Raw genomic sequence first — 25,529 nt, 5'->3', positions numbered from 1 at the left:
GAAATACCCAGTGATGTAACAGAGGCTCCATTTAAAATTAAGAATTTTTTCCCCAGTGCCCTTGGCTAAGCTTTCCTTCTCTGCACAGTCCCACCTCTCCAGCAACCACATTTCAATGGTGCTCTACGCCCTTAGTCTTCACAGCATTTTAGGATCTTTCCAGATGGAAAGTGCCATAGAAGTGTAAAACCTTATTAATTAAAGGCTGAAATAGATGCAGTGTGTGGAGGTCAGTGACTCATGCAGTAGGATTCTCAGGCTTCTGCTATGCATTGCCTCAGGGCACTTTTTTGAATGTTCCCTTCTCTGGGGCTATGACAGTTTATTACACAAAGGCTGTGTGAACCGGAGGTGAATGCAAACTACGCCAGCTAGGCCGTTCCCTAGTTGGCAAAGCAGCAACCAGTGAACCCAGTTCATGCTGAGCCTTTTGGGACAGCATAATTTCTCCTCATTATGGTTTCTGCCTGTTTTTTTCAGGACGCCTGTGCTGTAGTGTGTGTGCGTGGGGGGACGCTGCTTAGTGCCGGCAGCCCCTGTGCTCGTGGCCATGCTGGCATTATGGATTGCTTCTGGGTTTCTCTTTCCAAAGGCTCCAGGGGCACTTGGCGACGGAGGAAGAGACAGTGTTTCGGTTAGGATCCGGTGGCTTCCCGGGTATGAACCTGGGCATGTTTCTAGAAGACCGTTTTTCTTGGAGAGGGTGGGCAGTGATGGTTATTACACAGCAGTCATAAGGCCTGGAGCAGCGAGCACCCGTGGCTATAGCTCTGGCTGGCACAGCCTGTGCTGACCTTGGAGGCATTGCAGCGTTGATCAGGGCAGCAAGGTCTGATCCTCGGGCAGCCAGCGGTGCCAGAAGGAGCCCCAGTGTACATGCAGATGTACTGGTAAATCCCTTCTCCTCCTGTCTGAGGTTCGTTTAATCGAGGTGGGTGCTTTAGTTATTCTGCTGCGACGTACAGCTTAGGTGGCGTGGCTGCAGTCCCACCAAAAGCACCACCTACATGTGTTTCCACCACGCTAACGCAGTCCTGAGGCATGCATGGCCCCGAGACACTGGGATTTGCTTCCTGGCTGGGCGGATATTGATTCCTAACTGGATCCTGGGAGGCGATCTTACTTCTTTATGTATCTGAGCCCTGAAGAGGAATGGTGGTGCCTCCCAGCTGCAGGGGAAGGCTAAGGCCAATACTGGGGAGGCCCCAGGACTCGATGCCATAGCATGCATGTGATGACGTTTGTGCCAGACCCTCAATTTTGTCACTTTGCTACATTTCTGGCTTCATCGGAGCCACCAGTCCTCAGAGGATGCTGCATTTTGGGGTAACCCCCATAGCAAAGCTCGCCCAGCTTGCGAGGTCCCTGCCCTGCTCCTGGCCCCCTCGCTGGCAGACCAGGGACAGGCACCCCTGCAGAGACAAGCAAAGGTGACAAGGCTGCACTGTGTAACTGCTCCTCCGCAGTCAGCGCAGCTGGTGTCACAGCACGGCTGCCCTGGGGCTGTCCTCGCTGCACAGCATGACATCAGCTTGCAGATAGCCTCAACCCTCTGGTATTTGGACTCTGGGACTCTTTTATTGTATTTTTAGTTTTTCCTTTTTCTATTGGCTGACTGCTGCCCTTTCAGCATCTCCTGCAGTGACTTCCGTCCATCATTACACCGCTCTACATCTTTTCCACTTTTCCTCATTCCTTTTATTTCCTTCCCTCTCTCATTCCCTCTTTATTCCACCATTACCACCTCCCATCCCAGCAGTCCTGTCTTTGCACCCCTCACTTCTCTTTCAACACTCACTTCTCACAAATAACAAAACTAAACCGCTCTTTTTAAAAAACACAAAGATCAAACACATGTTTTGAAACGGGCACGAACGGACGCACAGAGCAACTACTTCATTTCAGCAATGTTGTCACAGAAATAGGAAGTTCCAGCTGAAGCATATAATTTATACCCTGTGTGTGCTGGGACTAGCAGACAGTGTAGTTACACCAGGTGCTATGTAAACAAGACCCCCGTGGCACTCAAACCTACCCCAAGATTTAACAGCGAAAGGGCAGCTTTCCTGCTGTGACTACGCCCACACGGGTGTCTTCAGGTGGCACCAGGCAGGGATTGCCCTTGTGCACACATCTGACTAATGAGGATACGCTGCCAGGAGTGCGCAACTGCCAACCACGGTCTGCTCTTACGTGCTACACCGACTCGAATTGCCCTAACAGCCGAGACTGAAAGCGTTTGTTTATTTTATGCACTTAACAACCTACCTGCAGTATCGCTGTGGTGGCCTCTCCTCCTCGCCTGTCCTCTCCCCTGGTTTATGTTTGGTTTTCACCTAGCGAAAAGGGGCAAGAGAAACATTTAAAAAAAAAAAACAGAAAAATGGGATTTCAAAACCACAAACACTGCTAAAAGGGAGATTTGGGGTCAAGCAGAAAACTTCTAACTCATTTCAGAAAATGGATTAGATTTCAAGCTGCCGGCCAGCCTGATGCTGTCTTAATGACATTTACTGGATGGGAAGTGTTAGCTATTGTTCCTGGGTGCCTGTCTAAACAACGCCCTGCATTTTAGTCTCCTTGACAGAGACTGCCACTGTGTTCCAGAGAGAGCTGTTAATTAAGAGACAAAGTCCAATCTCAACCTAGCTGGCTCTGTTTTTACATTACTTTATTTTTTGTTTGCTCAGTCTGTTAACTCGCTCCGTGAACCACAGGGCTGCCAGCTGATCTCCTACTTTTTCCTTCGCTTTTCAGCAGTGCAGTACAGAACATGTGATTCTCCACAACTCCAGGCCTTCTACCTTTGAGTTTGTTGTTTTAAAAGGGATTTTTTTTTTTAAATCTGACATTTTGTCCTGAAAGGATGTGAGACGTGCGGAACTGCCGAATGGGGAAGCCACCACAGGAGGCCAAGACATGATATTAAAAGGAGTAATGAAAGAAAGCAAGCATTGAAGTGTAAACTCAATTTTACTGAGAGTATGCTACAGATCAGAAATGAGTAGTTTGAATCCCTGGTGCAACTGACACCAAAATATTAATGGTTTGGTACAAGCAGGAAATACAAAGAGCTTAAAAAATCTGTTTGCTCTGTGTTTCCAGAGGACAGCCTGTTTGTTAAGGCACTGAAGACCCTATATTATTTTAATAACATGTATCTCAGTCAGTATCATAATTACAGATCTCACTTTCTTCCGATTAATTTCGCTCACCGACAAGGTTGGACTCTTGATCCCTGTTTTCTTTCTGGATTGTAAACCAACAGTACTCCGTTTATTTCCTTGTCTTGGATCCCTTTCTTGGATTAAACCTGCAGGAAGGAAAAATGCAATTTAAATCGCTGCGGGACACCGTCTGTCTTCCTGCAGTAAAGGCTTGTAGGAGTACGGCAAAAATAGGAAAAACAGCCCTGCTAATGCCATTGAAGCCGGACCCGGAGGAAAGTCACAGTCCTGAACCATGGCGTGCCTGTGCCGTGACACTGACCTGGGGGGCCAGCCCCCTCGGGAATCTGCAGGGCTGCCCGTCTCCCTCGGCTAAATTACGTACCTGGAATGAACCTGCCTCCCTGTTAGGTTGCCCAATCTCCTCTGTTTTCTTAATATCAAAGGATGGAGTGAGTAGATTCAGGTATGTCAGAAGTGCTGGTAAATAAGTCATGAAACATACTACATTTATGAAATTGTTTTTACAATCCAGCACAAGTGTAAGTTCTGTAGAGACATTTGTATTAAAAACCATCTCAAAACACGCCATGAAAAACCCCGGAGTAATTTGTCGTAGGATAAAAATGGTCCCTCTCGCACAAGGGGCTCAATGAGAGTTTTCAAAGAAACCTTTGAAATGAATTACCGCTCGAAGACAACCCTTCCCACCTGCAAACCGACCTCTCTGGGTTGAGGCTGGGTCCCTAAAACCTGCCTCTCTTCTGAGGGGCTCTGGTGGCCCTCTGGGATTTCTTCTCCTCTGTGTTCTTGTTATTTCTTTTGCATGAAAACAAGAGTTTTCCTAAAAGCAACAGGTCTCAAGAAGGTAATTAGGTTTATTAAGAAAAAACATTGATTTACAAACCCAGGACCCACCACCTCCCGGTTCTCCACAGACCTTTCGCCTCCTGCGTCACCTCAGGAAGACGAAGGCAGGTTTTGACCTCCCATTTTTTTGATTCTGCCTTCAAAAAACGACGTCCACCCGGGCTCAGAGAGCCTGAACTGAGGGGGGCGGGGGGGGGTGAGGGAAAACCTGCTTTTTCACCTCAGGGGACGAAGCCCGCCACGTCGCGGCTCTGTGGAGGGGCTGGAGGCGGGCGGGAGACCCGCGGAGCGCCCTTGGGGCGCTCCGCGGGTCTCCCGCCCGCCTCCAGCCCTCACCTGTCGGCGGGCGGTACCGGGAAGGGCGCGGAGGCGGCGCGGCGGGCGGTGCCGGGAAGAGCGGCCGGGCCGGGCCGGGGAACGCGGGGCGGGGAGGCGCCCGGAAGAGCCGATTTCCTCAGCGGGACGGGAGCGGTGTGGAGAGAGGAGAGAGACAAAGCGGCCGAGGGCCGGACGGAAGCGAGTTAGGCGGCGGTGAGGTGATCCTCCTGCTTCCCCCGGTAAAGTTGGGGGGTCCTCGGCTGCGGCCCCGCCGCCCCGTTTCTCTCGCTTGGAAAGTTTTGAGCGGGGAGGCGGGCTGGGCCCTGCCGGCCGCCGGTTCTCTGTGAGGGGCGGCGGGAGGCTGGGCGGGGGGGAGCGGAGAGGACGCGGCCCGGCCCGGCGGAGAGGAGCGGGCCGCGCCGCCGCCCGTGGGGCGTGGGCCTGGGCCCGGGCCGCGCTCGGAGGCCGCGCTGGGCCAGGCCGGTGCGAGGTGGTGGCTGGGGGCCGGTGTGGGGCTGGGCGGGAGCCGGCTGTGTTTTGGGTTGCTGAGCGTGATTTTCCGGAGGAAAAGCGCCGGACGAGCCCGGTTTCTGGAGAAGTTTCGGTGGCAGCGGGGGCTGCGGGGAGAGGCTCCTCCCCGCGCAGCCGGGCACAGCCCGGCGGGGCCGCCCCGGCGCCGCTCCCCGGCGGTGGGCCGGGCAGGGCGGCTGCGGGCAGGGCTGCCCGCCCGGCCGGCGGCACCCGCTTGGTCTTGGCCCTGCTGTGAGCCTCCTTCTCCTTTCGGCCCCCCGAGTTTCTCTCGGCGGCGCGGCTGGAGCGAGCATCCTCCCTCTCGCCCGAGTTGGTGTCTCTGTTTCAGTCCGCGGAACAGCCTCCCTTCCCTGGGAACACCCCCCTCTCCTTAGCTTGGCTCTGCCGCGTTTTTTGACACCCACCTCTCGTCTGCTAGTGTGCAGTAAGGCGAGTGCTTCTCCTTCGCTGACAAGAAGTTGCGTGCTACTTTTTACAGCCAAAAAGTCGGGAGAGCATGTCAACTCTCAGCCGCCGGTTTATGCACGACCCTTGTCCCTGCTGCGGTCATGGGGTAGCTGGGCAGTGAGCATCAGCTGGCTTTGATTCATGATTCACACTGGTTCAAACCACGTGAAATCTTTCAGGCTGAAAGCTTGTAGGAAAGCGTGTGGTGCGCTTATATTTAGTGGAGCATTGGATGTGGTCAAGGCGTGCTTCCCTGCCTGTCTGCCCTTGGCCTGCCTGCCTCGCCCAGGAGGCGACGGGTGTCTTCTGGCGAGGGCCATCGATCCCTCACTCGCCCAGTCTGGGGTGTGAGCCTCCGTGACCCTGTCCTCGTTCCAGCTTTCGGAGTTATGACTCAAGGCATGTCTGGGTTATCTGTATTGAACTAGTCTGGGAGCTCTTTGCTGCCTCCCCGCCCCCCCTTTTTAATTTTCCTTTGTCTTTTGTTTTTTGAGATGGGGGTTGTGTGAAAGGTATTCTCGGTGCTTGAGTTCCTGGTTTCCTGCGTTTTTCCTGCACTGTGAGTGGGGAAGCGGGGAGGTGGGAGAGGCTCTTGTGCTAATGCACATCCTCAGTCCTGCTGGCTATGCCAGGCTTCCAGTACTTTCAAGCCCAGCTAAAGGCTGTGGTTTGTTTTGGTTTGGTTTTCTTCAGCTCCTGAGTTGGTTTGTAGGCAGGTTTGGGTTTAAATAGAGGTGAAAGCCCAACTTACTTTACAATATGTGCGGTCTTTCAGGTACCCTTTGGCTTGTCTTGAGATGCTAAGGCCACGTTAAATGTTCAGTAGGACTTGTTTCTCCCTGCTGAATTGAAACCCTTTGTTTAAAAAGGGCATAATTTTATGTTGAGTCACTAACTGTTTTTTATTTACAGAGAAACAGTTTTTAAAACATCAAGGAAATGTTTTTTGACTTTTCTTGGGAGAAACAGACAAAGGCTTATTAACTTTTTTTTAAAAGGCTTTGCCCTAACCTTTTTCATAATAAACAACATGCCTTCAGTCTTTGTTTTTTTTTTTCAGCCAGCTCTAATAATAGTCCTCTGCATCAGAGATTAACAGTTTATGCAAGGTGGCAGGGGGGAGCACAGTGGGCAGAGATTAGAAATACCCCGCCCAAACTGGTGATTTAAAATACCAACATAAACATTTACCTCACAATAAATTTTCAAGCTTTGGGAAAAAATCAGCATTTCTGTGCTGACATATGTAATGGCAGACATTAATGTCCAGCTTCTTCGTAGGGCTTCTGTTGGTCTGATAAAGTTAGCTGAAAGATGTAATAGAAAAGTAATTTGTGGGTTTTTTCCAGCAGCGTGAGTATCTTCCTTCTGCAGCTGTAAGATCGAGAAACTGATCTTGCAAAAGAATCCACATCAGTAGAAATGTTTGAGCTGGAAATGCACTTTAGTGGGTCTTCAGCCCTGCCTTGAAATTATATCTGCTGTTACTATTTGATTTCTGAATTACCTTTCTTCTGCAGGAATTAGTTAAGCTCACAAAAATATTTAGTGACAAAACCAGTCTACTTATCATAGGTGGCTAGTAAGGCTAGTCTAGAGTGAGTACCTACATGGCCATGATATTTCTGTTAAAGGACTTGCTGTATTCAGTTCTACTGGCATCTCTTGGCTTTGCTGGACACTAAAGGAAACATGATGAATAAAAGAGGTCTGAGTATTATTTTGTTAGGACAGCGCCATGTTGAGACAGTCATCCAACACGGTGATGTATGCCTGTTGTTGTTTTCTACTATTGTGCCTTAACTGGAAATCACTCAAATTCTTGTGCCGTGGAACTTTAATGTAACCTTGAGGATTTGGATCCTTTACTACTCTGGGAATTCACCCTAATTTAGTTTTATAGCTAATCTGGAATAGCTCTATTCAGTGTGTTTATAGCTCATGCGTTGGTTAAACAGAGTTGCAGCTTTAGAGAAAGTGCAGATGTTTGATAATTACTACTTTTAACTCCATACTATTTTAATCCAGCGTATGAGACTTAAAGTAGAGCCTACCCACAAAATTGTGTACCAGCACCCTTACTGGAGGAGCTACGCTCAAAAGATGAGTGTTGAGAGTGACCTGCTGTGCCACAAAGCAGAGCTGGGTGCAAATAGGTTTATTGAGGTAAAGGAATTGCTGGAGGAATGCAGTCACCGCAACTGTAAGTGGGATCTTTCTCCTTGAATGACACAGACTTGTTATCTTCCATTGATGATGAGAATGGGTGTTAACTCTGGTTTCTGGTGTGCAATAGGTTAGTATAGACTCTTCTATTGGCAAATCTGATACTTAAATATGATTCATAATTCCTCTGTGACATTTTTTTTATTTAAAGAGCCAGCTACCTTTTCTCTAAACATGATTACATATTTTTGCTCGTTAATCCCAGATGTACTACAGAAAACATCTGCTAGTCCTTTGACATGTGTTTAAAAGTAGCTCTGGTGGAATCAGAGAGGAGTAACCTTTTCCCCCCGTGCTTTATAAAGTGATATAAGTTATTAAATATGCAGATCTAAACTAACATAGTTTGCAAAGGGAAATTCTCCCCCAATCTATTGACATTCCCTTCTGTTATAATTTTTCTAATTTACAAGACAGCTACTTGATTAATCATTTAGACTCCTAAGAATCTCTTTTGAAAGGCTTTAAGTTCAGGCATCTATGGATGGAAAAAGAAAACTTGAGGCCAGCTATAGCTGAAGGACCAACAGTTACCAAGGTAGAGAGTGGAACAATACTGAGAACATGAAACCAAGCTGGATGCCGGTCGGTTCCCCAGTAGATGTTTTCATACATTGAATGCCGCACGGAGGGAGGAGTGTTGGTGTACATTACAATCTAAGAGTGAGTTAAACTCCTGTAGTGTTTCCAAGGCAGTGAGGGGGTTGAGAGCAAAGAAGTTAAGGAACTAGCAGCAGTGTAGCAGGTAGGATTTCACTGTTGATAATATGAGATACAACTTAAGCTTGCGGTGTGCTTTCTTTCCAAACACCACCCAGTTTTCTAAGCTATCTGTGCCCTGTTATGGAACAGATACGCGTATGGCTGTAATGCTTCAGAAGAATTTCTGTGTGGAGCCGATGTTGGGGAGCAAATGAGATGTTAGTGGAAGTTAGAGTAGAATATGCTGTAGACCCATTAGTGCACCCTGTTCTGGAGTAACCTTCAACAGGTACTTAAAGAGACTGAAACTAGTGAGCTTGTGGATAGCTGATAAAGGATCAGGAGAATAAGATTTTTTAAATTTTTTTTTTTTTCCTGGAGAGTAACTGAAGGAAATGAGGAGAGAGTGTAGGCCAGTCACTTCTGTCCTTGCTGTTGTTCAGCATAAGGTCAAGAGGGCATTTAGATAAATACTAAATTTGCTTCTTTTCAGTTAATAAGTCAATAAGAATTAGTGCTATCAGGAACATGTGGCCTTAATGCCATGCGTGAGTGTTTTTCCCCCCTTCCACTGCCCTTCTCACTCCCCCAAGGGTTCAGAGAGTTTTCATTCACTGTTTTGTTCTGGGTACTTTTCTAGGCAGAGCAGGTCAGTATTCATCTTTGCAAAGTGCTCTTGAGATCTTCAGCTGAAGCCATAGATGGGTAACTGGGTTTTTTTTAGTTGACTAGAATAACAAAGTCAGAAACAGCGTTGTTGAATAGCAGAGGACAGAACTGGTGGTATGCTGAGAAGCAAGGAGGTACAAGTGGGTGTTCCTGTGTGTAAATGCAACTGATCAAGATGTACAAGCTGCCTGTTCTGTACCTGCTTTCTTGCAAGTATGTCCTTGTAATGTATGCTTCTAAAACTAATTTCCTTTATCATGACTTAAAGACCTAGAGAATCTCATTGCTCGATGTTGAAGAGTTGCTCAAGATCTGGGATGATTCATGATGGACTGTGGACATGTATGCAAGTGACAAGTCTCTTATAAACATCATGTACAATTTCCCATAAAGTTCATTTCAGCCAGTACCTGATATCCAGGTGTTTCAGAGTCTAAGCATCTTAAAACTTAAATTATTTATTCATTTAAAGGATGAGAAGTTGAACAATGAACTGGAAGTTGTGCATGGGGGACTTGATGCGATCAGATTACTGTATCTGAGAGGTCCATCCAGCCTAGCGTCCTGTCTCCATGACTCTCATCATGAGGTTTTGGTTGTTCTGCTCCCATCAACTTTTTATTAGTCTAGCCCTTGTCTGAGGCCCTAAATTACAAGCCTTTTGCCTGGCCTTAGCCAAGCTGGCTGTTAGCAACACCAGGAGGAGAGAATAAGACAGGAACTCTGGGGGTTGTTTCCATTCTCACTGCTTGTCACACTGAATGGTATCCTCTGGCTCCTTTGATGCCTTTGAGAAGTGATGGATGCTCTTGGGTGGTGTCTGGTGTCCCCTTCTGGTTCCCTGATGATAATTTTTGACCCTTGCCACCTTTCTTTTTATTCACCCCCACAATCCTTTGGCTTCCCTTCCCTGTATTCTCCCCCCACCTCTTTCTTGGCTGCTGGCAGTGTATAAAGCCATCCATAAAAGGGAAAGCAACAGACAAGCAATAAAACAAGCAATAAATGAGAAAAGGGCAGTTGAGTAGCATTTCTTCCCTAAGGTGCTGTGCCAAGCTCCTGCAGCGTAGGAGCTTCCCGAGCCAGGAGCTGGAGCCCGGGCTGACTTCTGTTCTGCAGATTTGTCCAGCGGCTCTCGTGGCCGGTGCCCAGCGCTGGCAGGAGCACTGCTCAGCTGCTGATGCTGGTGAGCTCGTCTGCAGGTGTAGACTGTCCGTCCCTCCATTGTATTCAGTAGGCTCAGTTCAATGACTTAATTTCTTTTAAATTTAGAAACCTGCTTGAGAGTTGAAAGGCTTCATGCAAGGTACAAGTAAAATCAAAGACATGACATTTTTTGAGAGAGTGAAAAGCAAGGATCTGCTTTGGCTGAATGGAAAGCTCTGGAGTGGTTTAAATTTCTATACAAAGTATGGCTTTGTAGTTACTGCCACTTCCACTTTTTGGAAGATGTGTTTAATTACAAACCACTGCCGTTACAGCTGGAAACGCATTTCCTAAGATTAAACAATGCATCCTGAAAGCAGAGATGTGGGGAAGGCTTTTAGGAAAGTGAGCATATCCCTTATTTGTAACTCCACGGCACTTCCGCTGCTGGTGGAGTCCTCAATCACAATACTCTTATTTTGTACTGGTACAGTGAAGAGTGCAATATGATTGTGTGGGTGTTTTTCTCCCTAACCCCAGCTAGGAGAGGGGGGAAAAAAATAATGATGTAAGATGCAATAAACAGTAGCCAAAAAAAAGCTAGAAGGTTTATTTGTAGCTAAACAGAATAATGCAAATTAGTTGTGCAGGCTTAAAAGCTTATAACCTCAAGAAAAAAAAAGTTAATTTCTGGTCTGTATGCATCAGTACTTTGGCATCAGGTGTTTTAAGCTGTTTTACTTAGTTTGCAGGAATTGGTTAAACCAGCTTGATTATGTTTAACAGAATATTAGCATGGGCCTAGGGAAAAGTCAGTGGTTATCGGTGAAAGACGCAGTGTTCAGCAGAACCGGAGGCAAAGCGCTGGTGCAAAGCCAATTGAACAGGATTTCTTAGCTCATCTGTTTTTTGTTTGGTAGCTTTGTCTTGTTTCCTGTTCCTGGGGGTGAGGAGAAGGGGTGGAGAGAGAAAATGTGTCTTTAATCAGATCTAAGTTGGTTTCCACTCAGTAAATGGCTGTGTTACTAGCTTAAAATCCCTTTTTTTCCAGCAAGACCAGCCAAGCGATGACTCTTACCTCACAAACCTTCCGGTTCCTTCCTGTTGCTTTTATGAATTGTGGGTGGGTCAGTGACTTGTTTTTTTTTTTTTAAACAAAAGTGGCTTTAATTGGTCATCCATATGCTACGGCAGTGACTCGAAAGGGTTCCTATCCAGGCGGATCATTGTTAGCCCTGATTCTCATGCACCACTGTGCACCCTTAGCGAGTTTGTACTCGACAGAAGGTGGTTATGGCTTTGCAGGTAACTCTGGTAAGCATCCAAAAATTAATTGCACCAGTGTGTGTTTATTACTTGCTTTGCTCTTCTGGAGAAGCTGCAAAGTTCTCATCAGTTGGTGCCCTCTGTGTTCTCAGTGTCTGCAGCCTTGTTGACAGTTTGCAGGGAGAGGAGATGGCGCATGTTAGAGCATCCTACCTTACATATTCTTCCAGATAACTGCAGTCATTTAGAAGATGCTTAACTCATCCAAACAACGCTTGTACATTACATTCATGTTAGCTCTTCTTCTGGGGGTTGTTTTTGTGTTTTTTCTCCCTTCTTAACTCGCAGCATGTGTTGTTGGAGCTGCAGGTTGAGAGTTGTCTGGGGGTGTGCAGTGATGGTGCAGTAGTTCTTCCCGTGAAGCTAATTCATTGTTTATAGCTAAGAGATGCTGTTGAAGGTTGCCGTGAGCATAAAGTGAAATTCTTGGTCTTATCACTTGTGGGTTTTGTTATTTCTTAAAAAAAAAACAATTGTTTTGTAATTTTTAGATAAGACTGGTAATGTTCCTGAATCAAGGAAGGACTGAAAAAGGAATTCTAAACAACCTTTTTTTCTAGGAACTTTAGAAAACATCTTATGTTGACGAATCTTTGCGCTCATGTTCTCTTTTGCTTCAGTGGGTGCTCTTCTTTTAGTAGCTTTTGCAAATGGAAAAAACTATGGAAAGCTGTTTTCACTCTGGCAACACTATGAATTTTTGTTACATAATCTTTAGTTGCTACTATGCTGGGCATGCAATTGAGAAAGAATATGGTATTTAGTCTGTTAATATAAGACTGTCCGTTTCCTCCCTGTTTAAGCAAATTGTCTCTTATCAAACCTCTAATTATAGGAGTCTCATTTTTTCAAAACATGTGTGTCAGCTCAAACAACTCCAGTATTTGTATACTTTTGACTGTTTTAAAATTGTTAATGAAGGTCTAGAATTAGACGATGGGGTCAGCTAAAAGCACCAAAGGGTATTGCATAACAACATATCAATTTAGGAATGAAAATGCGGTTTGAGTGGGGTCAGATTCTGGTTATTTCTGACTCTATAGCTTAAACGGCACTTTTTATTGCAGATTGAGCGCCGAAGATGATCAGAACAAAAATACCCAGGTTTTCTTTTCCTTTTATTGCCAGCCATCCGTGTTTTTTTGCAAGCTAAGCGAGAATTAATTTTGCAGCACTGGCAAATTCTTGTGCCAATTGATAAAGTAGGCTAATTTATAACAAACTTTTTTCATTTGAGGAATACTTGTGGCAAAAATTAATTTGTTAAAAGGTTGCCCCTTCTTGCGTTCATTGCTAACTTACGGTTGGTAATTGGAGCCTGTGTTAGCATAGTTTGGGGTTCGAAGAGCCGTGCTCTGTAGCCACAGCCTAGTTATTATATCTTCACTGACTGTGTGTCTCTAGGGTCTGAAACGCATGCTGTGGTTCTGAGAGTGGCAGTAAGCTGTTCTTCCATTCTTTCCTAATGACTTTAGGGAAGCTTTACACTGTTTTCCCCCTCAAGGGTGGGAAGAAACACTGTGAGGTTGGAAGGGCTCTCAGTAGTTGAATCAAAGTGGTCCAGCAGATGTACAAGTCTCACCTGGGGTCTACTATCCTTCTCTCCAGGCTGAGTCCCCTTATTTTGTTTGCAAGTGCTATCCATATAGGCTTAAATGTGAGAAATGTGGCTGAGAGAGGGCTGGCGTTTGGGAGTTTGAAGTTACCATCGCTGCAGGGATAAGTTAGTTGAAAGTTACTGCTTTTTGCTTAAAATGCAAGTGTGTTGCCCTTCTGCATGGCCAGAGCATCACAGTCCTGATCCAAAGAGGATACAGCTGAAATACAGCAGTTAAAAATCTAGTCGTTACTTGTTCTGATTTTGGAAGTTATCTTTCATGGTGTTAGTATTGCAGGACTTCGGCATAAAACGCATCAATGTTATTGTGAAGACTGGATTTTTTATTAATAGTAAGAGTTTACTGCTCATGACACTTTTTTTTTTTTTTTTTTTTTTAGAAAAAGCATGTGTTTTTTAGAAAACACATGTTTAGAAGAAGCATCAGTTTTCTTTATGTAGTTGGAATCCTGCTTGAGTTTTGGAAACTGAAAACTGTGCGGAAATAAATTTGACACTTGTTGGGACATAGCGGGATATCCATCTGGACAGTTAAATGGGTATAAACATGAGTTTGGTTCTTGCATTCTTTTAGGATGTCATCCACGAACCGGAGCCTTAGTATGACATAAGTAAGTCACTAATTGCCTGTGCTTGCTGTGAATTGGCTTGCCACACACCTCCTTTCTAGCTCCTTTGAGGCAAAGCAATCCTGGCAAAAATGAAATGGTCAGAGCTGAACGCTTACGTAACTGAAGGCAAGAGGCTGTTGTTAGCACTGGCATCTCTAAAAAAACGGTTTATTTGTGGTTGTGAAATCACTGCCGTGGTCCCAGGAGCACCAGAATGAAACCGCTTGTGCAGAGCGTGCCTTCCATCCTCTTAATGATAGCTAGACCAAAATGAAGGTGTGAAAACCTGTTGTTACAGAGCGAATTCCTGGTTTTGGAATGAAAATAAGTTACTTGAATCTATGGTACTACAGCAGTTGGGAAGCTGTTAAGGAGATAGCACATACCGCTTTGGCAAGCGTGGTGCATCTTAATCTGGTGATATGGCCCATGCCTGCTTTCGTGTAACGAAAATGGTCATGGTACAGGGCAGGCTGTCCTTCCAGGGGGGAAAAGGTGACGGGCTCTCTCTGGCATGCTGCTGGCTTCAGTAACAAGGCAGCAGGCAGGAGATAACACCCGTGTTGTAGAAGAGAAAACAGAGTTATAAACTTGGTTGCTTTTTTTGTAGGGACACCAGATGAGGTTGTGTCTTTTAACTCAGTAGCAAGGTCTAGAGATTTGCTAAACAAACAGAGTAGAGAAGCATTTGTTTGTTACTGGCTGTGCAAGGCTTTCTGATGAGTGGTTTCAGATGCCTCTCTATAGGCCTTCTCCACAAGAGCAACAGAGAGAAAAAAACCATTAAAATAGATTAGGAGAGCTGGGTCTGGAATGGTACTGGTGAGCAATAGGCTATTCTGAACTGAACTTCTTCTTTTTACTTGGCTGGTTACTACAGTCTGTGGAAAAAATGTGTAGCAAAGTTGAATACGCTCAAATGACAGAAATGTTTTGATAATCAAAGAATATAGCCAATGAAACATCTGAGTTTGTATTCATATTTCAGATTGTGAAATTCTAATAGTAAGGATTTCTAGGGTGGTAGTACCTTCATGGTATTAATGGTGGAGGAGAAGATTTGGTATCTGAGCAGACAAAATCTAAGGTTGAAGGCTATGTTAGAAGAAGATGATTGTTTTTAGTTGTGTATACTTGCCGTTAAATAAAAACAGCTTAAATCAAACCTGCTTAAATCCTTCTTGAAAAGCGTCACGTATACCAAACATCCTTGACTAGCAGGTATCGAGCCGCTGAGAGTAGTGCTTTATTTGTGGAACGGGGCAGACATTCATTTGGAGACTGTGAAGGGCAAGAGGAAAGAATGAAACATTTTTCTTTTTTTCCTCCATACTCTTAGTGATACGGAAAACAGTTTTGAACTGTCAGCAGGGCATGATGGAACCCCTGCATATGAGCTGGCTTTAATATGAAGTGTGCCTTAACCTTTTTCAGACGAAAAATAGTCATAAGATTTGTGTTAATGGTGTATGTTAGATACCCAGTTCCCACAGATCTTTACCTGCTCTGCTTTGTCCTCCGCCTTCATCAGGGGTAAAGGATCCCTGCTGGTTATCAGATGGGTTAGGTACCTGGGTAACAAACCACACAAAGCCAAGAGGATTCCTTTGGGAGCAGGGAAGCTGGTTCACTTTCTGGCTGGAAGATGAAGCTGGGCGCTTGTGTTGTGAATCCCACCAGGTTCCATGCTCGTGACTTGGGTGATGGAATAAGGGCTCTTCGCATTACATTGCACAGAATATCCAAAGACAGTCTGTGAGCATGGTAGAGGACAGGACTGTCATTCAAAATGACTGTGACTGCTTAGAGAAATATGAGAGAAAGAAATAAGCTGCAAAATAATGCAGTCAAGTACATATTACTGTGCCCAGGCACAATCAGTTGCACAAAATGGGGAACAAGTAGGTGGGTAGCAGAAAGGGCATTAAAATGGAGAATGTCCTCCCAGGTATAAAATTTTCTTGTACTGTACTCTTTTGTCAGATTTTTTTGGATAGCATAATGCTTGAATTCAGCATGTGGTCTATTGTGCTTGGCCCAGGTTAGCCCCCCACTGTGCTAGTGAGACCACTGTTTGAATACAGTCTTCCCTAAGAAAAACCAAAAGAATGGTGAATGTAGTTAAAAGCTTTTAGAAAGCAGCCTGTCAGGGTAGTTAAAATTTGAAGACTGATAGAAGATGGCATGTGAAACACTCTTCAGGTAGCACAAGGTGATGGGACTTAAGCTGCAGCACAGGAGATGGGCAGTTAGATCTTCCGCTGTGTAACCAAAAGAGATTTGCTGTGGTCCAGAGGCTGGGAGGCTGCGGGATCTCCTGGTACAGAGCAGGTTGAACGTACCAGCTCGCGAGTGCCTGAGATGCAGCCAGCACCGCCTTCGGGTGCGTGTGGGAGCGCAACCTGGAAAAACAGGACCATGAGCACTAGGCCTTTCCGTGATTCTGTGGGTGTGCAGAGATTGCTGTTGAAATAGTGCTTCTTCATGGGCTTTTGGAAAAGCCTTGGGTGCCTTCAGGACACTTCTGCAAAGAAGCCACAGAGCTACATTCCTATGCTTGCCGAAGTCTCGAAATTATTTGCATGCCAGTATTCTGGAAGTAGGTATCTGAAGTTATTCTTAAAACCTTGAATTACCAGTTTTTGGAAACACTACGACCTTTAGTTGTGGCTTTTGGAAAGAGCACTGTGTGCATATCTCCTTCAGTGCGTTCACGGCAGGCCAGCTTGTTGGACGTGGTATGTAAATGCAGCCCCAGCAGCTTAATACATCCTTCTGCTCAGCGCTGTGCCCTCACCTCTCCCCAGCCGGGCTGGGACCTGCCCTGGGGTGCGCTTCGGAAGCAGAGCTCATCTCAGTGCTGCTGCTGCAGTCCTGTTCTCTCCCTGTGCAGTCCCACCTCCTCCTTCAGGACAGTAAGCTGGCAAGGTGATCTTTATAGCTGCTGGCTTACTCTGAGGCCATTTTAGCTCCCTGAAGTGGCTCACTGCATCAGGTGTGTGCCAGTGTGGGTGCCCATTTGAGGCAGGTTTGTTGCAGGGAAAGGCGTGGTAGGACTGTGGCAACATTTGCTTAAAGTAGTGTAAAGTGTAAGGGAAACCTTTTACTTAAGCTTTAGCCATTGCCGAGATCTTGATTCCTTATATAAAGCTAGGGGCAAGTTGTCCTGGGGTGGCTCTGCGTGCAGAGCTGCTTGTTGGCTGGAAATGGTGAAGTTCCTGGAGGCAACAGGGAAATCGAAGTGCCGCCTTTAAACTCCTGTTCTTTTCCCACCTTCGTGTCCTTGCAAGCGCGCTAAACCCCAGTAAGATATAATTGCATTACTCTTGAACCATCTACGACAATAACGAGCATCATCACAACTGGTGTAATAACCTGAAGGGTTTACAGTTAATGTGCTGGGCTGTGAGCATGTTTTAAGGTTGGGGCTTCATGTGTCTGAGCATTAGATGTGCTGGGAAGGCGTTCTGTCCCTGCAGCGGCTCTGTTTGACGCTCTGTTTTCAGCGGCACCTGGTTCAGCTCAGCAGTGACATCCAACTTTACCCCATGTTTCCACTTGAAGGGCTTTGCCAATGGTGCCAGCTGACGTAGCCTTCTCTGGTTCCACTCGCAGCGGTATCTGTGGTGGCATGGTGAACCAGATGGGGATCTCAGCCCACCCTGCAAAAATGGATTTCTTTCCCTCCAGCCAAATCAGTTCTTCCCCATCTGGTTAATCGTTCAGCTGTGGGTAAAGCTGTGCCAGTGCAGAGGGGGTGTGATGTGAAGATGGGAATGAGTTCCTAGAGGGGTGTGGGAGGATGAACGTTGGTTTTTAAGCAGCTTTCCTGCTGCTTATGAAACCACAGGCTGGGCGACCGCAACTCCTTGTGCGGTGGTGTCTTTCTATATATTCCAGCACTTCAGATTCAGTGTCGCTTGCTCTCTTCCGCTGTGTGGTCTGTGCTGCTTTGTCCTTGAAATTCCTGCTTTGAGTGCGTGCGCTGCTGCGTGTCCTGTGCATGGTAGGTCTGTGGCGTGGAGAACCCGTTCCCATATCAGCTGGGTCATCCCAGCTGTCTGAAAGCAGCGCTATGCTGCCCTGTGGTTGGATGGTTGGGTCCGTCTTCCAGAGGATGTCCTCTTTCTTTATGAGATGTTGCAGTTATTGCAGGGGTCGTGGGAATCGTCATGTGCTCTCCGAGAGCCAACAATTGAGCGCTCTGCTACAATATCCTCTGACTTGGTTTGCTACCTGTTACCATATTTTAATTGAATGAGGCAAGAGGCTGAGCAGTTTCAGGGACAAGACAGATTCCAGAGAATTAGAGTGTTCTCGTGGCAGGAGTGCAGCCCTGCTTTAACGTGGCCCTGGCAGTTGTCCTCTTATCCCCTAAACCCACCCCATTCACACATGCGTTTGTAAGCTATGGCCTGTTACTGTATTCTTCAAGTATTTAATTGAATAAACATATTTACTACAATTTACAAATGATACCCAAGTCATTGCTACCAAACAGTGTATTTGATATCAACCTACGTTTTTTAGATAAATTTCAATGAAGTTCCTACTAAGTGGTTTTATAGACCATTACTTTTGGCCAATTCGTGAGCTATCATACTGATGTGTTTTCAGGTGAATTGTCTTCATTATCCTACTAATACAATTAGTGTCTCTTCTCACAGTTACCCCGTCCTGCACTTTGTTTCTGCGAGAGGCATAACAGCATTAAATATATAGAAACAGCTTTTACCTAGAAACCTAATGGGCTTTCCAGAGCTCTGGGTATGTTTCTCAGAAATCATAAAGGCTTTCAGTGTATTGGCTTCTTATGTAGGAAGCATTCGCACCGAGCTAATTGGGAGGGAATAAACCAGTGAAATTCCTTGTTGAGGGTGGGATGTTACTGGGGGTGAAGAGCGTTTCGCAGCTTGCCCTGTGCCAGCATCTGGGCTGTGGCACGCACCAGTGCGAAGCTGGACTGGCAAAAGAAAAAGGAGGTGATTGGGAGAGAAGGCTTAGTTAGTGAGTTCACAGGACTTAGTGATAAGTGTCAGAGGTAAGGCGAGGAAGAGGAGGTGGCCATCCTCCACCCTCCTGCAGTCAGCTCACTGCAGGGGAGTCTCTGGAGCTGCAGCCTGGCATGCCTTCTGCTGCGGGAGCTGGGACCCTTCAGCTGCACCTTCAAGCTTTTTGATATAAAACTATCAGAACTGTTATATGTATACTAGCATTGGTCAGTCTCTTCCTATTCTTTTTTTTTTTTTTTCCCCCCAGCTTTTTAAGTTTTCTTTCTCTCTGGCAGCGTAGGCACTTGGAGCGTGGGTGTAAGTGGAAAGCTGAATGCAGGTTAGGTGAATATTCCTGCTTTGCACCTTGCAAAGTTGTACTTCAGTGTATGACAGCGTGTAGGCTTTTCAGGGCAAAGATGTGTTTTCAGTAGCGTAGCGACTACTTAATCTATTGTATCGTGCCTGTGGCGGGAGGAAGCCTATGTCACGTCTCGGGATCAGCCTGCCATGGAGGTGCTGTTGACTGAAGCCAGGTGATGCTAAGCCCTGACTTCTTTATGCCCTCCCAGGCTGAGCTTCTTGAGTGCCCCAGAGATTTTAATCTTCAGTGTGGGGAAAAAAGCAGCCACGTCTGTGCTGTTTCTGCATGTTTAGCTGTCGGTGTCAATATAAAACGGTTGGTTGTCAGTATGTGTCATAAACATCTTTGGTTACCAAAATTAGTGCCTTGCCTCCCGCTTCTTAAAAATGATGGGACGTTGTGCTCGTCTGGCAGCTCGGGGACATCTGGTGCTGTCAGAGCAATCTGTCTGCTGAGATGCTATGCAGACAATGCCCTGTCCAGAGTAAGAGTTAAAAATATCGGCTAATAAGCTTTAAAAAAACTTCAACAGTAGGTGCTTAGGAAAAGGGGTGGAAGGAGACTTTGGAAATGTATTTATCTTCCTGACTTTTTTACAAATAAAAAGTTAGAAACGTGGGTTTAGTCTAATCTTGAATTTTGAGGGAAACCCAAAGCAGGAAGAGCTGGAATCTATTAAGTCTGAAGTGGTATGAACTGGTTTTATGGACCTGTAGATACTTTAAATCCATTTTTTACTGAAATGATGGTTCTGGCTATTCCTTTGTTGTGCTGTACAGCATCACAGTGTTAACCTAGTGATCTGTTGTAGTTCATTATTTATTTTAGACTCCTGGTTTCAAAAGCAGAGCTACTTTAGCAGTTTCACTAAACTTTTCCCATAATCATATTGCTGTTCCATTGGGATGTTGATATAAAACTGTAATGGGAAGGGATGGCTCAGTGACAGCTCTTAACAGATCTCTTCATGCAAATCTGCTTTTCCCTCCTATGTAAATGTTAAGGGGAAGTGTAGTAGGTACTTAAGCTGTAAATATGAACCAACTGGATTTTCTGGCTTTATAAAAAGGCGTATATTCACTATTTTACCTTTGTACTTCCAAAAGGTGAATTGGATGAATGGATAAGTTGAATGGGTTGGGTTAGAACCTGGCTCCCGGTTTGACAAAGTGTTTGGGGTAGAGACTCATGGTGGAGCTGAGAAAACTGGCAGCTTTCTGGTGCTTTTGAAGTCACTGTGTTCCCTTCTGCTCCCCCAAGACCTTGGGCTGTGTCTTTTTTCATTGCTTGGGGACCGCTGAGGAGTAGACCAAACATTGCCCGTCTTGTCATTGCTCTGATAAAATACTGTGGCTTTTGAATAGGTTTTGGTGTGGGTTTGTTTCTTTGTTTTTTGTTTTTATTTTCTACCCAAAACATACAGATAATGTCTGTATATTTGTCATAACAAGCAGTTTTTTTAAACTGTCACCAGTTGAACCAAAACTGATGTTTCTGGGGACAGTACAACCTTAACTTACACCGAATGGATGTGTTGTGTGTTTAATAGCCTCCATTTTAATTTATTTTTAAAATACATTCCAACAGCATTAATAATTAAAAGAATGTATTCATGTAGCTCTTTTCTTCTTCTAGAAATGACTGCTGTTACTGCAGGCAACGTTAACTTCAAATGGGACCCCAAAAGCTTGGAGATAAGAACACTGGCAGTTGAAAGACTACTTGAGCCTCTTGTTACACAGGTAGGGGAAAAAAAGGGGGCAAAACCCCCTTCATAAGGATGATTACCTGTTTTGCTGTATTATTTCAATTAAGTAACTTTCAAAGCTTAAATTCCAGAAGTAAAAACACTACAAAACTAAAGATGGAAAAAAGTGTAGAAGTAATTTCTTTGTTCAGTTTTATTGTAGCAAAGTTATTGGGTATGAATCTAGAAAGACCGTGGTTCTTCAGCACCTGATAAGACACAGTATTTCAATAAGAAGTGCAGAAATGCATGCTAGTAACTAATGTTCTATTTTGACGGTGCTGTTTCCCACCTGTATTTTGGGTGGTACGCTGCTTATTTGTTGAGTCTTTAAAAAGCTGTGCTATGTATCATTTAGAAACTGGTATTCAGGAATGACAAGAGTCCCTTGCAGCGAAGCCGTTGGTGCCTGCCACAAGTAGGGTCTCATAAGTGTTTTTGTTTGTTTGTTTTTTTCTTCTTTGAGATGACTCGTGTTTAGACTTCCCTTTGGAAGGAGGTTCAAGTAAATGGTGAAATGTGTGGTGGGGGATGTTTGCAACCTGTCTAGAACTTCCTTGTGTTCTAAATAGATGACCGACCCCTCCTAACCGAGTTCTACCTGAGAAGTATGCTTTCATGGCATTTGTTACTGTGTCAGTATATCTTTCAGAAGATATGCATGCTTTGTTTTCATTTCTGTCTACGCTTTATGCTGGGTTTGTGAATAAAAGCTTATTTCTGCTGGTGTATGTTGCCCAGTGAAATGCACTGAAGAATATAGGAAAGCTAGAGTCAGTCTTGTAAATGTGAGCTATGTGTCTTGGGCATTTTGAAGATTCTTGGCAGAGGCTTTCTAGGTCTGGAAGAGAAGGTGCACTGGAGACAGTTAACTCATCTTCTTTAGCATTGTTTTCCTGAAATATGAAATTTTAAAAGTGATGGTATGAACTGGACACAACTCCTGCTAAGCACAAACTGCAATGATCAGGTTCTGTTTCCAGTATTAACATACCTTTAATTGCCACGCTGCTGTCCGTACCTGCCATTTGTTCCCTGCGGATATTCAGATGAGCAGTTGGATGATCTACTATATAGCTTTTTAGCCAGAGTTACTGATCGAGTCTTTTCTTAAGAGAAGTTGTCCTGATTTGGCAAACTTAACTGAGCAAACTTGTTTATAGGAACTTTTTGTCCAAGTTCAGTGTCTGTGACTTATTCTTCAAGTAGCACAATTGGCTGTACTGGCAATCCTGAATGTTGTGAATGATGTGACTGGTGTTTTGCAGAGAGGAAAGTAGAGTAAGTTGCCTTGTTGCAACTTGTTCTTTATTTGTAGTACATGGTGAACTGAGACTAACCAATAGAAATGTGCACCATTAACTGACAGCGATATTCCCAACTGATGGCTTTCCCTCTCTGAATCAACCTACTGAGAAGATGGATTCAGCTCTGAGGACCTTTATGTCAGCAGTCCTTGGGCTTTCCTGAGTAGTAATATTTTTCGTGTTGTAATTTAATGTCCCTCTGAAATAGCTTTGTATGCATTTTCCTAGACTTAACAAAAAGGAGAGGGGGGAAAAAAAAAAACCAGGCAAATGGAAAAGTGTGTGTGGATTTTCTGACATCTATCTGTATTCGATTGAAGGGGATGGATCCTGACCTAACAGAGTACCTGGTGGTCATCTGGCTGCTGGTGACCAGCTCGTAGCAGGGTTTCAGTCTAAAACATAAAACTTGGAAATATTTGTTGATTGCAGGAGGATTGTGAGAGTTCAGTTTTGGTTGTTTTAGGGAAATAATGGGCTCTAGGAAGTCCTTTGCTCTGCATTTAGTCCGTTGGCTATAGTACTGTTTTGGACTGAAAAGAAACTGTGTTGCTAGATTTCTGTAGGTAATGGTTTCAGCCTTGTTTGGGGTCTTTTATGCCTGAAGAGCTATCCCAAACTAATTATCCCCAACTTGGTTTCTTTTTATGTGGTGCCAAATAGCTCTGGCCTGTTACTGAGATTGCAGTTTATCAAAAATACAAATAGATCTCAATTCTTGAAATCAAATGTTCAGGTCTGCTGCCGATAAGAAAAATCTCTAAGTAGTTTAGCTGAATTTATAATGCTCATTAAGGAATCAAGAAGCATGGCGATGTTTAAAGAGACGTGAAAAACACTTGTTTGTGAGTTTAATGTTTGGAGCTGGCCATAGTGCAGTTATTAGCAATACGCTGTCTAGAAAAAATACACGTGGCCTTGCTGTCAAATTGATAAACTTCTACTCTGTTTCATGTGTTTTGGTTTTTTTCCCTCCATTTATGCTTTTAGGTAACAACACTGGTTAACACTAGCAACAAGGGCCCCTCTAATAAAAAGCGAGGGCGTTCTAAAAAGGCCCATGTTTTGGCTGCTTCAGTTGAACAAGCAACAGAGAATTTCCTGGAGAAAGGAGACAAAATTGCGAAAGAGAGCCAGTTCCTTAAAGAAGAGCTGGTAGCGGCTGTGGAAGATGTTCGTAAGCAAGGTAAGAGCGTGTATCTGATGGCTTGTAAGACCATGGTTTTTCAGAGTAAGTAGAACTGTTCCCGTTTCCCTTTTGCTGTTATTTCTGTACCTCTCCACTTGTGTAGATTCTCAGCTTGTCTTGCTGGCCTCCTTGAGGAATAATGTGAACTGGGCAGATCTGGAAATTGAGTGTCCCAAGTAGAGACTGAGAAGAGAGGCAGAATGGCTGATTCTTTGAAGAGCATTTAAAACTCAGTTTAGGCTAAAAAGTAAACTCCCGCCCCCCCCATGTTATGGAACTACGTCTCAAATATGTTAATAACTTCTTCAATATTTGAATGTGTACAAAACAGCATTGTAGGAGGAAGAGCTGAGTGTTGACTTGACAGAGCTGGGTGTCTCGAATATGCAAAATGTAAACAGCAACAGAATGCAAGGACCTTGATTAAATATTCCAGACTTCCTCCCCCACATCTAGTGTTGATTCTTATCATTTTCTTTTTTACTTTCTTGGAGAAGACCTGCAAGAAAAGCCTATGGAGCTGGCTTACTCTGAAATATGCACTAGTAAATATTGTTGCTCATAAATCATTTATCATTCTTCCAGTCATGAGCCTTCTCTATGCTTCAGTGAAACCCAGTCAACTGGTATTAATGGTGGCTGCTGCTGCTGCAAAAAAAGGAAAGCTCATTAGCATTAATTACTTGTTTGTAGCTGAAGTTGCACAGTGAAATATTAGTTGAAAATGGTTTTAAGTTCTGGATGAGCCTGGTTGATAGACCAAAGAAAGATCAACATAAGAAGGCTGCAATATAAGGGGCTAATTGAGTTGGCTTAATTTAACAACAACAAACAACAGCAAAAGAGACGCCTTTGTCTTGAAGCCTTTAATTCTTGGTGCTTGCCTGATTGCTGCTCAGAATCGAGAGTCAAGAGCTCATCTGTGAGTGCCTTCAAATGACTCTTAGAGATATTAGTGAGCAAGGGAGCTGTACTCAGTCCTCGGGATTGAGAAGTTCCTTTAGCTGAATTTGTAGTTGCACTGAGAAACTGGTAGGAAGGAGAGACTGATACAAAAACCTTCAGGGTGACCCTTTCACTTGTTTCTTGGCCCCTGCTTGATTTTGAGACTATACATAAACTTGATGCCAAAACCTCCCTGCTCTGTTGATTTTTGACAGAGGAGGTGGAGTTCATAGCTGAGAGGTGCTGGAGTGAAATAACTTCCCACCTTAATGTCATTTCACTTCTTCCTCCCTTTTTACTGTTTGCAGCTTGCATGAAATCTGGTGCATAGAGAGGATAGCTGTATCTGTTTTCCAAAGCTGAGTGGATGATGATTTGCCTGAATACGACTGGTGCCCACCGCTGTTTGTGGGGATGCAGTCACAGCAGAGCTGGGCTGCTGGGGCAGCATGACCAGGGATAAAAGCCTGTGCCCCGTCACGGTGCCAGCGTTCGGTCAGGTTTAGCAGAGCAGCTCTTTGTAAGGCAATTAAAAAACAAACCTTTGAGGAAATTAGAAGCAAATGGTGAAAAATGAGATGCAACAGAGGGAAGGCTTATTGCTGCCAATGCCCAGGGGAGGACTGCAGTTCTCAGTAGTGCTAATAACAGCAAGGAGATACAAACTCTCAAGGTACATGTTTATATACAGTCCATGCACTTCAGAAGCGTTTCCAGTATTGCGGTAGAGCAGTTGAATTCATGAGTTGGAGGAATGAGGGAAGTGTAACAGAAAGCCCGTGCTTAGCAAAACTTCCAGGTGTTGGTGCCTTTTCCTGCCTTTTGCAATGGGGGGCGAAAGTGGAGAGGAGAATCTGGGTGTCTTGGTCAGCAGTAGGGTGATCGTGAACTGGCAGTATCTGTGTGTCTGACGGCAGCTGTGGAATTATAGATTTATAGCACAATTTATCTTCAGCAGAAGACAGGAAAATAGAATTAATAATGCCTCTATTTAGAGTAGGGAGCGGTTTAGTTACCATAATAAAAAAAGATGAATGAATGTAGACAGAGGTTATGAAGATGATTAGGACAATAGATAACTTGTCTCATCAGAGAAAATTAAAAATTTTTTTTTTAGCCTAGCAAGAAGAAGATTGAGAGGGTACACGATTTTAGTGAGCACGCTTGTTCATAAAATCCCATTTGTTGGGGGTAAAAACAAAGAAGTGAAAAGAGCTATTTAGAATGAATGATAGTGTGGCTGCATACTAAATCAATATAAGTGGATCTTCAAAGTCTTCCTGATTTTTACAATGGAAGAATAAATTACAACTTGCTTTAAATATTAAACAAGTTCATGAAATATCCTAAAGTAA

At 44.6% G+C, this 25,529-nt stretch overlaps 1 protein-coding gene and 1 long non-coding RNA gene across 3 annotated transcripts in view; one reads left to right on the top strand and one right to left on the bottom strand.

The window, feature by feature from the left end:
* Positions 1-932: 932 nt before the first annotated feature.
* LOC148055529 (uncharacterized) lies at positions 933-5,622 on the bottom strand. Its single transcript, XR_015705294.1, has 4 exons — positions 5,291-5,622; positions 3,216-3,313; positions 2,269-2,336; positions 933-1,412 (listed from the first exon to the last, which is right to left on the bottom strand). It is a non-coding gene; the product is annotated as an uncharacterized LOC148055529 (long non-coding RNA).
* CTNNA1 (catenin alpha 1) overlaps positions 4,456-25,529 on the top strand; it is a 119,265-nt gene continuing 98,191 nt past the window's right edge. The window contains exons 1-3 of one of the 2 annotated variants that reach the window (XM_087760076.1): positions 4,456-4,568; positions 20,622-20,728; positions 23,031-23,226. In XM_087760076.1, coding sequence (XP_087616202.1) covers positions 20,624-20,728; positions 23,031-23,226 — 301 coding nt within the window. In that variant the 5' untranslated portion in view covers positions 4,456-4,568; positions 20,622-20,623. Of the gene's footprint in view, positions 4,595-20,621; positions 20,729-23,030; positions 23,227-25,529 lie in introns of both variants that reach the window. The other variant, XM_087760075.1, reaches the window with a different exon arrangement.

This window comes from Nipponia nippon, unplaced genomic scaffold (assembly GCF_047370975.1).
Source record: "Nipponia nippon isolate SJK-2023a ecotype South Korea unplaced genomic scaffold, ASM4737097v1 scaffold_21, whole genome shotgun sequence".
NCBI classification, from domain to species: Eukaryota; Metazoa; Chordata; class Aves; order Pelecaniformes; family Threskiornithidae; genus Nipponia; species Nipponia nippon.
This window is presented reverse-complemented; position numbering and strand designations above follow the sequence as displayed.